Genomic DNA, 17,498 nt, shown 5'->3' on the forward strand with positions numbered 1-17,498 from the left:
ACAGCTCCATTTTCTGTGCATAGGTTACTAGCTGTGGAGTTTGAGGCACCTTCCCTCTCTCATGCATTTCTCGGTCTTCCTCCTCAGTGGCCTGTCTCCGGCCCAGTCAGAGTTTAATTACCTGAACACAGCAAGGACACTGGAGCTGTACGGAGTGGAATTGCACTATGCAAGGGTAAGGCTATTCCCCTGTGTGTGTGTGTGTGTGTGTGTGTCACTGCTACCGCATAAAGGCACTTTTCATAGCACCACTGACACCAATGTTTCATACGGCTGTGCCTTAGATCTAGAAAAGCCTGTGCTTTCTAACCCAGCAGGTAGAAATGTGTCGAGGCAGATTGAAGGCTGAAATATGCGTGTACAGTAAGTATATCATTCTAATGTACCGTCTGCGTGTTCCTCTGGCCCGTGCCGCCAGGGCCTCATGAAGTTAATGCTTTGGATTCCTGTACAGCTGAGGAACAGCAGAACCACTGATCCTCGACAAGCCGTCTGTCTGTCTGTGTGTCTCTCTGTGAAGAAAGAAAGACTAGCAGGGCAGAGCACTCCAGTGTCAAAAGGCCTTAAACTAATCCGCAATTGTGCAGAGATTTCCCTCATTGTCCGATTAGACAGGCTTTTCTCTTTGCCCCAGAATGTGTCTGTCTGCATGCTTTTATGTGCTAGTTTGGGTGTCTTGGTGTCTGACTGTCTAGGTTTGCTTGTTTTTGTCTGGATAATAGTTTGGTTCATAAGACAGAGCAGGTCATGTAGACAGTCCTGGTACAATGAGTCAAAGGCAGATCTAAAAAGAGGCCCCAGCCACCATTGTCCATTTTTTTCTCTAGAATGATCACCACACTTTGACAATTACAGTGGAGAGTATCAAGTTTTATGTATACAGCACATTTCATACATGGAATGTAACACAATGTGCTTTACAGGAAAAAACAAATAAAAAAACAATATAAATAAAAGTGGAACTATTTACTACACAACAAACATAAGATACATTTTTTTTTAAAGAATGACACAAAAGAGTGATTGTGCCCCATTTTAAGCTGCGGACAATTCCCCACTCCCCCCTACTGATATCCGGCCCTAGCCACTAAGCGACCACTAGCGCGTGGGGGGGTCCCCCCAACCAAAATGTAGCTTAGGGCTACCAAAAGGCGGCACTCCCCCCACCCCTGCATTAGGGGGAAAGGGTCTGTACACCAGCTCCCACCAGGCTTTGCCCACTGTCAGGGTACTTAGACTCTTAAGCCACCAATGTTTTTCGTTGATTTCCTTCCTTCCGGTGTTTCTTCATCCCAATCTTCCTCTTTCTCACTCTCTGTTCCAGGATCAAAGCAACACTGAGATTTTAATTGGGGTGATGTCCACAGGGATCGTGGTTTACAAGAACAGGGTACGAATCAACTGCTTTCCCTGGTGAGTGACAAACTGAAGACTTGATTCTGATACAAGATGAGGCGATTTGTGAATCAGAGAATGAATTGGATCGCAGCTACAAGAGGATTGTTTGATCACAAATAGCATCCACTTTTGTAGATTGTGTTAGAAATTGAAATGTTCACTGTGTGAGAGTAGAAAGAGGATATGTTTTGTGTTTTTTCAGCTATAAATCATCGACTTCAATCATCCAGGTTGCAGAAGCATTCAGAAAAGTGTTGAATAGGATTCTTCTAAGCACCTCACATGAGTGCTTTACATATTAATCTGTAAACCGCAGATGATCATTTTTAGGATCTCCTCTGAGAGCGGACTCCGAGCGGTTTAGGCTTTCATGTGAATTGTCTGAGGCCCAAAGCTTTAATTCTTATAAATTCAGCCCTGTTGGTGGGGCTTCTGGAAGTGTGTGCCAGGGGTGGGATAGCACAGCCCAAATCCTGACCAGACGAGTGATAATCCAACACACTGACACACACACTTCCCAACCCCCACCCCCTACAAGTTCCTCACAGCACACACATCCCCATTCTTAAAAGCCAGCTGCTTGATGTAGCACATACAGCTCATTTGAAAATATATGGGCTCAGATGCTTTCCAGTCCGGCTCAATTTAGGGCTGCTAACAGTGGCACGTTTCACAACAGCTGTCGGCAACTGTCACGCAAAAATACTTTCTCCTATCGGCCACTCCCTCTCTGTTTGGCTCGCCTGCCCCTACTAGTAATAGGTGATGCATAACGTTACTCCTCTCAGAGAACAGATCAGAAAGCATAGCAATCCAGTCACTCGGAACAGAGATGGATCAGAGAGTGAGTCGTGTGGATTCTAGCCTCGCTCCTATTTCTGTCTACAACGGGCTGACAAATTAGCTTTGCTTAGATGGGGCATGACTCACTGCATTGGAGAGAGAAAGAGTGTGTGTGTGTGTGTGTAAGAATGTAAAATATATTTAGTTGAGCTGTGAGTCATGTAGAAGTGGGAAAAGGGCTGAAGGGGGAAGGGAGGGAGAGGGAAGAGTGAGGATGGGAGGAGGGAGGGAAGGAGGGGATTAGTCTTGATAGGGAGACATTTTAGTCAGCTTCTCTCTGCAGTGGCTCTAATTTGAGCCATGAAAGAAGAGGACCCTCAGCAGTGACACACATTGACGCATTTCTGTGGGTTTCTCTCCTCTCCAGGTTGAAGATTGTGAAAATATCGTTCAAGTGCAAACAGTTTTTCGTTCAGCTCAGGAGAGAAGTGGTAAGTATTCAAGCCGTTGTTTCCACTGTCAGACAGTAAAATGTGAGATTGGATCTACTAGCAGCAATGTGTGTGGAGTCAGGAGTCTTTTACCCAGTGGACCACACTTTGTAGTGAACGCAGCCCCTAGGTTCCTATAAGCATGTGTGACCATGTTTCCCTGTCATAAGTGTCACCAGACCGGACCCAGTTCTCTGGCTCATCAGGGTGGAAACTGGATGAGTTTGACTAGACTAGCTAATGGACTTAATGACCATCTACCACTGATCCAGGCCCTCCCCACACCATACCACAGGCATCCATATCAATCTGAAACAACTTCACTTAGACATTAACAACACACTGCACCCTTCACCCAAACCCAGCGTCCATATTTGTTTATTTGACTAACTCACATGCTGGCATAATCACCGGCCTGCTCCGCCACTGACTGTCTCTGGAATCTGGGACAGCGAGACAGGAAGAGCTTGTTAAATGCTTATTAATTATGAAGAATAGATTTGTGGCAGCGGGAGGCGATGAGCGTGATCTAAAACTGATTTGAAAGCTGCTGGCTCCCTCTCCATCTCCCTCCTCTCCTCTCTGTTCCGTTAAGCCCCATGATGGAACCATGGAATCCCAGGAAAAGATCCCCATCCACTCCCCTCTTCCCTGGTTCAATAATGGATGTGGTGTATTTCCAGAGCAGTTGAACTAAAAGCACTGCGGCCGTCAGCCAGCCTCCATGGTGTCACTCAGGCTGTATAATTCATGGGTGCATCCCAAATGGCACCCAATTCCATATTTAGTGCACTACTTTTGGCCAGGGCTCTGCCCAAAATAATAGTGCAGTATATAGGGAATAGGGTGCCATTTGGGATGCGGCCATGGACAGATGGGTAAGGCTGTTCATGGCCGGTCATGTGAGCACGGGTCACAGCACACCCTTTAAAAAGCAACAACAAACCAGGAAATTAATTTGCCCCTTTATTTTTTTTTCTTCTCCTGGACTAGTGAGTTGTCTCCAGGGAGCAAGAGAGTAACCTTACTTTATCTGACCTCACGGCGAGGCTAGGTGACCTCTAGTCTAATGTACATGATGATGGGGTTGTTCAGAGAACCTGCTCTTCCTTGAAGTTGTTTCAAGATGCAAGTGTGGATGGTCAGCAAACTCGCCTTTTCTGTTAATACCCAAGTGGGACCACCATGTCTTCATGGCTAGTGGCGTTTGACATCAGGAGACCCTCTGGGGGCTGAGGGAGGGGTATGGTGATGTTGTGGCAGCAGACAAGGATTAACCCCCTGCTGCCTGTCTCCCCCTTCTGTGACTAAGACCTTGACTCAACACTTCCTCACTTCTACTACTTGAGTCTCAGGCATGCTAAACACACACATACAGACTCCAACCCTAGGTCACAACGAACAAGGAGAATCATAGTACACAGTAAAGCCTATGGACCGAAAAAATGTAATGATCTGTGGGAAGGCGGTTACATCCCAGCAGCTCGAACTGTATCTCATTTGTCATTATTGTTGTCACTCACTGTCATTCTCTTTCCCTTCCCTCCCTCCCTTTACAGATTGAGACCAGGGAGACGTTGCTGGGGTTTAACATGGTAAACTACAGAGCCTGTAAGAACTTATGGAAGACCTGTGTAGAACACCACACCTTCTTCCGTCTGGACCGGCCCGTTCCCCCCCAAAAGAACTTCTTTGCCCACTACTTTACCCTGGGCTCCAAGTTCCGTTACTGGTAGGCGAAAATCCCCATTGCCACCCATGAGCTTTTGCGTACACACACACACACACACACACACACACACACACACACACACACACACACACACACACACACACACACACACACACACACACACCCTTGCCAGCCGCAAAACACTGTAATTGAAATGTCAACACAGGTTTGCTAGGTCACAATGACAAGTTCCATCAATCATCAGTGTTTGGGGAGTTACATTAGCTGTTGGCTATCGTGCTCTCATCTTGGAGAAAAGTAGTTGAATTATTAACCATGCTCCAGAACTGAGCTTGTTTTTCAAAATGCTTTTTATTTTTAGGGGGAAAGGGGAGTTCTTCTATTATTCATTGTGGACTCATTTCTCAGATGTAGTTTAGAAATAGTACAAACAAATGTAAACTGTTCACTGTTGAAATGTAAATACTTGAGTATTTGCTCTGAGCTGAGCTGTGCTGTGAGTGGAGGTGATGAGGGGGCTAAAACTTCTGAGTTTCATCGTTCTAGATTGTGCTATGACAAATCGGGGTTTTGGAGAAGTCTGAGACATGGTTGAAACAGAAACACGAAGTGGAGCAGAGTTTTTTTTTTATTTTTTTTTTATTTAAAAAAATAAATAATTATGCATTATTGAAGCGCATGTTGGGAAGTAAGGTGCAGCACAGCAGTTTGTAATATGTGGCTGAATGGTATTAAATGATCGTTGGATGTTGTTTGAATGTTGTCTCTGCAGCGGGAGGACAGAGGTGCAGTCGGTGCAGTATGGCAAAGAGAAGGGGATCAAGGACCGGGTGTTCGCCAGGTACGTAATGCACCACAGCACTGTACTGTCTGTACATGTATATGAACAGATGCATTCTGAATGTATGTTAGGCCGCATTACTGCTGGTAGGTCCTCTAAGAGTATGCTTGCTATAAGAGTAAGACAGCCTTAACTCTGTAATGCCCAAAGTCAATATAGGATGTGATGGTGAACGAGCACCAACCTAATTAGTGTTCATTTACTGCCTTATTATTGCCCCTCTACCCAGAGATGATGTAGGATGAATTAGTGGTGTTGATGGGCCAAACATAACATCCTAGTCTCACAGCTTATATCTTTATTTCTGAGCTGGGGCCTCAGTCAGCATCAACATCTGGGCTTAAGTCTGGATTGTTTCATAACTCTGGCTGTGTCTAAGATGGCATCCTATTCCCTATTTAGTGCACTCTATGTCGGCCCTGGTTAAAGGTAGTGCACTATATAGTAGTGAATAGGGTGTATTTTTCTCCCCATCTCCTTTATCACGCAGTCCTCCATCCCATTGGTCAGCAGTATCACTTTCTCCTTGGCTTGGTCATGTGATTGATTGTGTTTCCTTTCTGAGTAGGTCTCCCAGTAAGCCCCTGGCCAGGAAGTTGATGGGTGGCACAGACTGGGAGGCTGTGAGCCGGAACAGCTTATCAGACGAGAGGCTGGAGACCCAGAGCCTGCCCACACGCTCCCCACCCGGTACCCCTAACCAGTAAGTTCCTGACACGACTCCTTATAGCATGTCCTAATATAATGCCCACATATCATGACCTTCGAGAGGGCGAGACAGACGGTGCATTTGGGAAGTATTTAGACCCCTTCCCTTTGACCTAATTTTGTTGTTACAATTTTATTCTAAAATTGATTAAATTCATTTTTACTCATCAATCTACACACATTACCCCATAATGACAAAGCAAAAACAGGTTTTTAGACATTTTTACAAATGTATTACAGTAATACCTTATTTACATAAGTAGTCAGACCCTTTGCTGTAAGACTCGAAATTGAGCTCCAGTGCATCCTGTTTCCATTGATCATCCTTGATGTTTCTACAACTTGATTGAAGTCCACCTGTGGTCAATTCAATTGATTGATTTGGAAAGGCACACACCTGTCTATATAAGGTCACACACTTGACAGTGCATGTCAGAGAAAAAAACAAGCCTTGAGGTCAAAGGAATTGTCCGTAGACCAGCAGCTCAGTGGTGTTGATGGTGCTTTGTGAATGTTGACCTGTTTAAAGGTCTTGCTCACATCAGCTACGGAGAGCGTGATCACAGTCGTCCGGAACAGCTGGTGCTCTCATGCATGCTTCAGTGTTCCTTGCCCCTAAGTGAGCATAAAAGGCATTTAGCTCATCTGTTAGCTCACGTCACTGGGCAGATCGTGGCTGCGTTTCCCTTTGTAGTCTGATTTTTTTCAAGCCCTGCCACATCCGACGAACATCAGAGCTGGTTTAATAGGATTCAATCTTAGTCCTGTATTGACACTTTGCCTGTTTGATGGTTCGCCTGAGGGCATAGCAGGATTTCTTATGAGCTTCTGGATTAGGGTCCTGCTCCTTGAAAGCAGCGCTAGCCTTTAGCTTGGTGTGGATGTTGCCTGTAGTACATGGCTTCTGGTTGGGAAATGTATGTACGGTAACTGTGGGGACGTTGTCGATGCACTTATTGATGCACCCATTGGATGAATCCCGGAAGTCTGTGCAAGCAAAACAGTCCTGTAGTATAGCATCAGAGTTTTCTGACCATATCTTTATTGAGTGAGTCACTGGTACTTCCTGCTTTAGTTTTTGCTTGTAAGCAAGAATCAGGAGGATAGAATTATGGTCAGATTTGCCAAATGGAGGGCGGGGAAGAGCTTTGTCTGCATCTCGGTGTGTGGAGTAAAGGTGGTCCAGAGTTGTTTTTCCCTCTGGTTGCAAATGTGACATGATGGTAGAAATGAGGGAAAACTGATTTAAATTTGCCTGCATTAAAGTCCCCGGCCACTAGGAGCGCCGCTTCTGGATGAACATTTTCTTGTTTGCGTATAGTCTTAAACAGCTCGTTGTGTGCGGTATTAGTGACAACATCGGTTTGTGGTGATAAATAGATGGCTATGAATAATATGGATGAGAACTCTCTTGGTAGATAGTGTGGTCTACAGCTTATCATGAGGTATTCTACTTCAGGTGCGCAATACCTTGAGATTTCTTTAATTTTATACATTGCGCACCAGCAGTTATTGACCAATACACACCCCCACCCCTCGTCTTACCAGACGTAGCTGCTCTGTCCTGCCGATACACGGAGAATCCAGCCAACTCTATATTATCCGTGTCGTCGTTCAGCCACGTCTCTGTGAAACATAAGATATTACGGTTTTTAATGTCCCATTGGTAGGATAGTCTTAATTGTAGATCAATCAGTTGGTTTTCCCGTGATTGCACTTTGGCCAATAATACGAAGGGAAGTGGTGGTTTACCTACTCGTCGACACCTCATCCAGGAATACGTCTTTCCCGAATTGAATCCTTTGTTTGTACCCCCGAGGGCAATTTAACTTATTCCAGCGGCTGCTCCAAAACATCGCCGGTGGAGAAGAGTTATTTGGAGTGGACTTGTAGTCCGACTCAGGAGGCGTGCATACTATCCCCTATCGAGTATATTGCTTGCTAATGTTCAGTCTCTGGATAATAAAGTAGACGAGTTCAGGGTGTGGATCTCCTTCCAGAAAGACATCAGGGACTGTAACATACTCTGTTTCACAGAAACATGGCTCTCTCGGGATATACTGTCTCCGTCCATACAGCCATCTGAGTTCTCAGTACATCGCGCAGACGGGAATAAAGAACTCTCCGGGAAGAAGAAAGAGGGCGTGTATGTTTCATGATTAACTTCTCACGGTGTCATTATGGTAACATACAGAAACTCAAGTCCTTTTGTTCAACCGACCTAGAATACCTCAATCAAATGCCGACCGTATTTCCTCCCAAGAGAATTCTCTTCGGTTATAGTCACAGCCATGTGTACTCCCCCCTCAAGCCGATACCACGACGGCCCTCAAAGAACTACACTGGACTTTATTCAAACTGGAAACAACATATCCTGAGGCCGCATTTATTGTACCTGGGGATTTTTAACAAAGCAAATTTGAGGAAAAGTACCAGCGTTCTACCAACACATCGACGGTTACGGTTCAACAGGAAGTGTACATTTTGTACCCAATGTGACTTTTAAAAACATACCCAAACCATAAACTGTGGATAGATGGCAGCATTCGTGCAAGAACCCCTGCATTCATCATTGGCAAGGTGACTGGGATTATGTCCGAATACAAACAGTGTAGTTATTTCCTCCGTATATCAATCACAGGAAAAACATCCGTACAGAGACAAAGTGGAGTCACAATTCAACAGCTCCGACACGAGACGTATGTGGCAGGGTCTACAGACAATTACGGACTACAAAGGGTGTCCGCGACGTGGCTGGTTTTCCGTCTTGCTTCACCCGCTTTGAGGGTAACACAGTGCCACCGATGCAGCCAGCTTCTAAGAACTGTGGGGGCTCATTCTCCATGGCCGAAATGAGTAAGACATTTAAGCATGTAAACAAGCTGCCAGCCCAGATGGTATCCATAGCCGCTTCCTCAGAGCATGCACAGATCAGCTGACTGGAGTGTTTACGGACATATTCAATCTCTCCCTATCCCAGTCTGCTGTCCCCACTTGCTTCAAGATTTCTGCTATTGTTCCCATGAAAGCAAAGGTAACGGAACTAAATGACTATCAGCTTGTTAAGGATCATATCACCTCTACTTTACCTGACACCCCAATAGATTCACAGAAGATGCAATCGCCTGCACACTGCCCTATTCCATCTGGACAAGAGGAATGCCTATGTAAGAATGCTGTTCATTGACTATAGCTCAGCATTCAACACCATAGTACCCTCCAAGCTCATCGTTAAGCTCGGGGCCCTTGATCTGAACCCCGCCCTGTGCAACTGCGTCCTGGACTTTCTGACGGGCCGCCCAAGGTAGGAAAACGCACCTCCGCTTTGCTGATCCTCAACACAGGGGCTCCACAAGGGTGCGTGCTCAGCCCCCTCCTGTACTCCTTGTTTACACATGATTGTGTGGCCACTCATGCCTCCAACTCAGTCATGAAGTTTACAGACGACACAACAGTAGTAGGCCTGATTACCAACAATGATGAGACAGCTTACAGAGAGGTGAGTGCCCTGGGAGAGTGGTGCCAGGAAAATAACCTCTCAACAAAGCAACGTAGCTGATTGTGGACTTCAGGAAACAGCAGAAGGAGCACACTCCTATCCACATCAACTGGACCACAGTGGAGAAGGTGGAAAGCTTAAAGTTCTTCGTCAGTGATGTGTACACCGATCTGAAATGGTCCACCCACACAGACAGTGTGGTGAACGTGCAACAGCGCCTCTTCAACCTCAGGAGGCTGAAGAAATGTGGCTTGTCACCTAAAACCCTCACAAACATTTACAGATGCCCAATTGAGAGCATTCTGTTGGGCAAAATCACCACCTGGTACCGAAACTGCACAGCCCGCAAGGTTGGTGCGGTCTGCTCAACGCATCACCGGAGGCAATCTACCTACCCTTCAGGACACCTAAAGCACCCAATGTCACAAGAAGGCCAAAAAGATCGTCAAGGACATCAACCACCCGAGCCACGGCCTGTTCACTTCACTATCATCCAGAAGGCGAGGTCAGTACAGGTGCATCAAAGCAGGGACAGAGAGACTGACAAACAGCTATCTCAAGGCCATCACATTGTTAAATAGCCGGCTTCCACCCGGTTACACAACACTGCACCACTGCACCGTTGCTGCCCTATATACAGTTGAAGTCGGAAGTTTACATACACCTTAGCCAAATACATTTAAACTTAGTTTTTCAAAATTTCTGACATTTAATCCTAGTTAAAATTCCCTGTCTTAGGTCAGTTAGGATCAAATCAAATGTATTTATATAGCCCTTCGTACATCAGCTGATATCTCAAAGTGCTGTACAGAAACCCAGCCTAAAACCCCAAACAGCAAGCAATGCAGGTGTAGAAGCACGGTGGCTAGGAAAAACTCCCTAGAAAGGCCAGAACCTAGGAAGAAACCTAGAGAGGAACCAGGCTATGAGGGGTGGCCATTCCTCTTCTGGCTGTGCGGGGTGGAGATTATAACAGAACATGGCCAAGATGTTCAAATGTTCATAAATGACCAGCATGGTCAAATAATAACAGTAGTTGTCGAGGGTGCAGCAAGTCAGCACCTCAGGAGTAAATGTCAGTTGGCTTTTCATATCCGATCATTAAGAGTATCTCTACCACTCCTGCTGTCTCTAGAGAGTTGAAAACAGCAGGTCTGGAACAGGTAGTACGTCCGGTGGATCACCACTTTATTTTAAGAATGTGAAATGTCTAAATAATAATCTAGATCGATTTCAGTTTTTATTTATTTCATCACATTCCAAGTTGGTCAGAGGTTTACATACACTCAATTAGTATTTGGTAGCATTGCCTTTAAATTGTTTAACTTGGATCAAACGTTTCAGGTAGCCTTCCACAAGCTTCCCACAATAAGTTGGGTGAATTTTGGCCCATTTCTCCTGACAGAGCTGGTGTAACTGAGTCAGGTTTGTAGGCGTCCTTGCTCGCACACGCTTTTTCAGTTCTGCCCACAAATTTTCTATAGGATTGAGGTCAGGGCTTTGTGATGGCCACCAATACCTCGACTTTGTTGTCCTTAAGTCATTTTGCCACAACTTTGGAAGTATGCTTGTCCATTTGGAAGACCCATTTGCGACCAAGCTTGAACTTTCTGACTGATGTCTTGAGATGTTGCTTTAATATATCCGCATAATTTTCATCCCTCATGAAGCCATCTATTTTGTGAAGTGCACCAGTCCCTCCTGCAGCAAAGCACCCTCACAACATGATGCTGCCACCCCCGTGCTTCACGGTTGTGATGGTGTTCTTCGGTTTGCAAGCCTCCTCCCTTTTCCTCCAAACATAACCATGGTCATTATGGCCAAACAGTTCTATTTTTGTTTCATCAGACCAGAGGACATTTCTCCAAAACTTACGATCTTTGTCCCCATGTGCAATTGCAAACCGTAGTCTGGCTACAGTGGAGCAGTGGCTTCTTCTTTGTTGAACGGCCTTTCAGGTTATGTCAATTTAGGACTTGTTTTACTGTGGATACTTTTGCTCCCAAGGATGAACCAGACTTGTGGAGGTCTTGGCTGATTTCTTTTTGATTTTCCCATTATGTCAAGCAAAGAGGCACTGCGTTTGAAGGTACAGTGCCTTGCGAAAGTATTCGGCCCCCTTGAACTTTGCGACCTTTTGCCACATTTCAGGCTTCAAACATAAAGATATAAAACTATTTTTTTGTGAAGAATCAACAACAAGTGGGACACAATCATGAAGTGGAACGACATTTATTGGATATTTCAAACTTTTTTAACAAATCAAAAACTGAAAAATTGGGCGTGCAAAATTATTCAGCCCCCTTAAATTAATACTTTGTAGCGCCACCTTTTGCTGCGATTACAGCTGTAAGTCGCTTGGGGTATGTCTCTATCAGTTTTGCACATCGAGAGACTGAAATGTTTTCCCATTCCTCCTTGCAAAACAGCTCGAGCTCAGTGAGGTTGGATGGAGAGCATTTGTGAACAGCAGTTTTCAGTGCTTTCCACAGATTCTCGATTGGATTCAGGTCTGCACTTTGACTTGGCCATTCTAACACCTGGATATGTTTATTTTTGAACCATTCCATTGTAGATTTTGCTTTATGTTTTGGATCATTGTCTTGTTGGAAGACAAATCTCCGTCCCAGTCTCAGGTCTTTTGCAGACTCCATCAGGTTTTCTTCCAGAATGGTCCTGTATTTGGCTCCATCCATCTTCCCATCAATTTTAACCATCTTCCCTGTCCCTGCTGAAGAAAAGCAGGCCCAAACCATGATGCTGCCACCACCATGTTTGACAGTGGGGAGGGTGTGTTGCTTTTACGCCAAACATAACGTTTTGCATTGTTGCCAAAAAGTTAAATTTTGGTTTCATCTGACCAGAGCACCTTTTCCACATGTTTGGTGTGTCTCCCAGGTGGCTTGTGGCAAACTTTAACCAACACTTTTTATGGATATCTTTAAGAAATGGCTTTCTTCTTGCCACTCTTCCATAAAGGCCAGATTTGTGCAATATTCGACTGATTGTTGTCCTATGGACAGAGTCTCCCACCTCAGCTGTAAAAAAGTTTGAAATATCCAATAAATGTTGTTCCACTTCATGATTGTGTCCCACTTGTTGTTGATTCTTCACAAAAAAATACAGTTTTATATCTTTATGTTTGAAGCCTGAAATGTGGCAAAAGATCGCAAGTTCAAGGGGGCCAAATACTTTCGCAAGGCACTGTAGACCTTGAAATACATCCACAGGTACACCTTCAATGACTCAAATGATGTCAACTATTCTGTCAGATGCTTCTAAAGCCATGACATTTTCTGGAATTTTCTAAGCTGTTTAAAAGGCACAGTCAACTTAGTGTATGTATACTTCTGACCCACTGGAATTGTGATACAGTGAATTATAAGTGAAATAATCTGTCTGTAAACAATTGTTGGAAAAATTACTTGTCATGCACAAAGATGTCCTTACTGACTTGCCAAAACTATAGTTGTTAAAAATAAGTTTGGAGTGGTTGAAAACAAGTTTTAATGACTCCAACCTAAGTTTATGTAAACTTCCGACTTCAACTGTACATAGTTGGAATCACTGGCCACTTCAATAATGGAATAATTAAATAATATTAATATGTTTACATACTGCTTTACTCACCTCCATGTAAATACTGTATTCGATTCTGCTGTATTTTAGTCAATGGCTATATTTTATATATTTCTTAATTCCATTTTTTTACTTTTAGATATGTTTGTTGTTGTTGTGAATTGATAGATACTACTGCACTGTTGGAGCATTTCGCTACACCCGCAATAACGTGTATGTGACCAATACAATTTGATTTGATTTAGAGCTCCGAGACAGGATTGTGTTGAGGCACAGATCTGAGGAAGGCTACAAAAAAGTTTCTGCAGCATTGAATCCCCGAGAACACAGTGGCCTCCATTTTTAAATTGAAGTTTGGAACCACCTAGACTCTTCCTAGAGTTGGCCTCCTGGCCGATCTGAGAAATCGGGGGAGAAGGGCCTTTGTCAGTGAGTTGACCAAGAACCCAATGGTCACTCTGACAGAGGTCCAGAGTTCCTCTGTGGAGACGAGGAATCTTCCAGAAGGACAACTGTCTCTGCAGCACTCCACCAATCAGGCTTTTATGGGAGAGTGGCCAGACAGAAGCCACTCCTCAGTAAAAGGCACATGATAGCCCACTTGGAGTATGCCAAAAGGCACCTAAAGGACTCTGACCATAAGAAATAAGATTCTCTGGTCTGATGACACCAAGATTGAACTCTTTGGCCTGAATGCTCAGGGAAGAAACCTGGCACCATCCCTAAAGTGAAACGTGGTTGCAGCAACATGCTGTGGGGATGTTTTTCAGTGGCAGTGACTGGGAGACTAGTCAGGATTGAGAGAAAGATGAACGGAGCAAAGTACAGAAAGATCCTTGATGAAAACCGGCTCCAGAGCGCTCAGGACCTCAGACTGGGGTGAAGGTTCACCTTCCAACAGGACAACGACCCAAAGCACACAGCCAAGACAACACAGGAGTGGCTTCCCATCCAACCTGACAGCGCTTGAGAGGATCTGCCTAAGGTGCTTCAACAAAGTATTAAGTGAAGGGTCTGAATACTTGTGAAAATGTGATTTTTATTTTGAATACATTTGCAAAAACCTGTTTTAGCTTTGTCATTATGGGGTATTGTGTGTAGATTGAGGGGATTTAATCAATTTTTGAATAAGGCTGTAACGTAACACGTAATGCGGATTAATTCAAGGGGACTGAATACTTCCCCACTGTACATTGTGAGGGAATTCTAGTTCCAATACCTTCGGTAATGGTACTGACACATTTCATTGCATGAGTGAAAGGAATTATACACATTTGTGTTTCAGAGAGCTGGACAGATCATACAATCCAAATAAAATATAAGTTTTCCAACTGTGGATAGCGTACATTAATTTGCTTTGATTACACACACAATCCTCCTAACCACCGATTTGTGTGTATGCGTGCAGCCGGAACTCGTTTGTACAGGAAGGGACGAGGATGCGGCCGTCGTCGGTTGGGCACCTGGTGGACCATGTGATTCACGCCTCGCCCAGCCTCCCTGTCTTCTCCAATCACAAATCCGCGTCCTCTACCCAGGCCAACTCCATCAGCCTCGACTCTTCCCCGTAAGTCTGCTGCCACACTCTCACTCCAATCACGAGTCGGCCTCATCCACTCAAGGCAACTGCATCAGACTGGACTCCACTCGTAAGTCTGACCCCTTGTGGACACTGGACATACTGCACTAGTGAGGAAGATGAGGTGGTTATGAGTAGCCCTGTTGACATGACTGCATGATCTGACCAGGAACAACTCTGGCCCCTAGTTATAGCCCGGTACAAGTGACTAGGCCTACACTGAAACAATATGTTCGTGCTCAGAGAAAGACTGTCAAACATTATAATGGAAGATCTCTCACCAGCTCACTCCCAAAAGAACACTACTATATAGTTGTTAATGAGGATGAAAGTTGGTGACAGTGCATAGATTCCACTGTTAAAGTCCCCACTAAAGCCGCTGTCGAAAAAGTCTATGGGAGCCACGTTAAATTGGACTTGACAGTTCCAGTGCCATGCTGTCTACGCCGACTGCTGAAACAGCTGATTTTTAACGGTTAGCCTGTGGTCTGTGGCTTACAATTACAGTTCACACCCTTTCCCAAATGTCATTTAATGTTCTTCAATGGAAACAGAAACTTTGAAAACAGGCTGTAAAAAAAGTGAAGTGTTTACAGCTCTGGGGGCATGGAGGGGGTTCGGCAGGGCTGGGATGGAGCAGGATGGGGGTGGGGGGTGATCAACACAGTACTAGTAACAATAACAATGCCTTTGGCCTGTCTGACTGGAATCCATATCACCCTCTTAGGTCAAAATGCCCGTGGCTCTAGTCTACTGCAGTGTTGGTCCACTGATATCTGAGAGTAGCCTAATCCCTAGTGTCTTTGACTTAGAGCTATAGAGGTCAAATTGTCCTAATGGTTCTGTTAATGCAGTAGTGGTTCACTGACATCTGAGCGTAGCCTAACCCCCGGCCTACTAGAGTTGGGTTGCCCTGATGAGTGGGGCTATGTTCAACTTGTAAACCCAGCTCTAGCCTCACCCTGTCCCGCTCCCACCCTCTGTCGTCCCTCTGCTCGACATCCCAACCTTCAGCCATCCCTGTACTCCAGTTCCTTTGGCTGTTATGCTCTTCGAGATACCTTTCAGAGTTCCAGTAACTGTTTATTATTAGGCCAGATTGGGTAAGTGCCACTAGGAGTGGAGGACGATTAATAGCCTGTCTGTCGCAGTCTCTCCATATGTTACTGTCTTATCTTAGAGCAGGAATGTTTTTTATATGTTCTGCTGTGTTATCTTACCAAGAACTATGTCATCAGTGTTAGTACAGATACTGCACCTGTACTGGGAATGGAGGGAATAGTTCTGACATGTACATAATCCCTATTTAAGCTATGCATGTGCACACAAACATGCCTGCACTCACCATATATACTTTCTCTTCCCATTTCACTCTCATTTCACTTCTGCATTCACACACAAGCACACGCGTACATGCACACTTGCACGCACCCACATTCCGTGCCAAGCCATTTGCTCATCTCTTTTGTCACTGACCCAGAAGATGACATAACCACCTGCTCACTATTCCTGAGAGATCACACATCATTGCTATATCCAGTGACACACACACACGCACATAGATTCTCTCTCCTGCTCTCTCAAAAATAAACATAAAAACAACCATATTCCCTGTCACGTAGCCTTAGCTCAGTGAGGATAAGGTTTCAGGCGGTTGAAACCAAAGCATAGCGACCAGGTCATGTAATACCTCCCCCTCTACAACCTGATCTGTAAACCAGGAAAACATCCCTCTACACTGTCACTTGAAAGGCGGCTGACCCTAGACTGTCCTTTATAGAATAAAGAGAATATTGAACTTTCCCTGACTTTACAGTCATTGTGAAAAAGGACCGCAATTGTAGCGCGTTATATCTTATTGTCTTGATGTAATTAGCGGAATACACCAATCTGTTTTTGTAAAGCTAACTATCCAGCATTTCAGACCAAAATACTCTAGCTTAAACTACTATTTGATAGTGTGTTACGTTGCGTCTCCCTGTGGTCAGTGAGCAGTAGTCCTGCCTGTCTCTCCCTCCCCCCAGCCTGTTTATGTTGGAGAGGCCTGTCTGTCCTTCCTGCAGGGTCCCCCTCCGGACCAGGCCAGTGTCTCCTGTGTTGTGACACCAGCCCGGCATACAGGACGCTAAACAAAGACAATGTGCTGTGACTGGCCATGACTGGCCTCTACTCCCCCTGGGCCTCCTGCGAATTCTGTGGTTGAATGACTAGGATGGTTAGGTACACTATAACCCACCCCCACTGTGACTAGGTGGGTTAGGCACACAAAGAGCCATATACTGTATATAGAGTTCAGCCAGGTTTTAGCACAGCTGCCATGTTGGAGGCTTTATTCTTTCTTTATTCATTCTTTATTCATTCTTTAAATGTTTGTGGTGAAATTCTGTGGTTACCCGCTTTAAACAAGCACAACATATCAGCGTATTTAAGACATTTTTATTGCGTTGCTTTTGGGATAATGTGTATCCTAGTCCTAGTCCTGTACTGTGTTGTGGTGTCAACAAATTGCATATCTGCATTTAATGGACATCTTCATAGGTTTTGAAAACTATCAGAAATAACACCAACGTGGAAGCGGCAATTATCACTTAGCAACGACTATCGAGAAAGTGGAGGACAGAAACCGCATTGGACCAACTCTGTGTGTTTACAGTTGAAGTCGGAAGTTTACATACACCTTAGCAAAATACATTTAAACTCAGTTTTTCACTATTCCTGACATTTAATCCTAATCCTAAAAATTCCCTGTCTTAGGTCAGTTAGGATCACCACTTCATTTAAAGAATGTGAAATGTCAGAATAATAGTGGAGAGTGATTTATTTCAGCTTTGATTTCTTTCATCACATTCCCAGTTGGTCAGAGCTTACATACACTCAATTAGTATTTGGTAGCATTGCCTTTAAATTGTTTAACTTGGGTCAAACGT

The 17,498-nt window shown here is 44.6% G+C and overlaps 1 protein-coding gene across 8 annotated transcripts in view; it reads left to right on the top strand.

The window, feature by feature from the left end:
* Positions 1-17,498, top strand: part of LOC110520208 (protein tyrosine phosphatase non-receptor type 4) — a 108,440-nt gene that overhangs the window by 61,706 nt on the left and 29,236 nt on the right. For 5 of the 8 annotated variants that reach the window (XM_090229935.1, XM_090229940.1, XM_090229933.1 and 2 more), the window contains 7 exons: positions 88-175; positions 1,325-1,413; positions 2,609-2,672; positions 4,232-4,404; positions 5,138-5,206; positions 5,775-5,909; positions 14,401-14,559. In XM_090229935.1, the coding sequence (XP_090086061.1) occupies positions 88-175; positions 1,325-1,413; positions 2,609-2,672; positions 4,232-4,404; positions 5,138-5,206; positions 5,775-5,909; positions 14,401-14,559 (777 nt within the window). The remainder of the gene's footprint in view (positions 1-87; positions 176-1,324; positions 1,414-2,608; positions 2,673-4,231; positions 4,405-5,137; positions 5,207-5,774; positions 5,910-14,400; positions 14,560-17,498) is intronic. The other 3 variants (XM_090229938.1, XM_090229937.1, XM_090229939.1) reach the window with 1 other exon arrangement.

Source organism: Oncorhynchus mykiss, chromosome 3 (genome assembly GCF_057628025.1).
Source record: "Oncorhynchus mykiss isolate SJ-2025 chromosome 3, ASM5762802v1, whole genome shotgun sequence".
Classification (NCBI taxonomy): domain Eukaryota; kingdom Metazoa; phylum Chordata; class Actinopteri; order Salmoniformes; family Salmonidae; genus Oncorhynchus; species Oncorhynchus mykiss.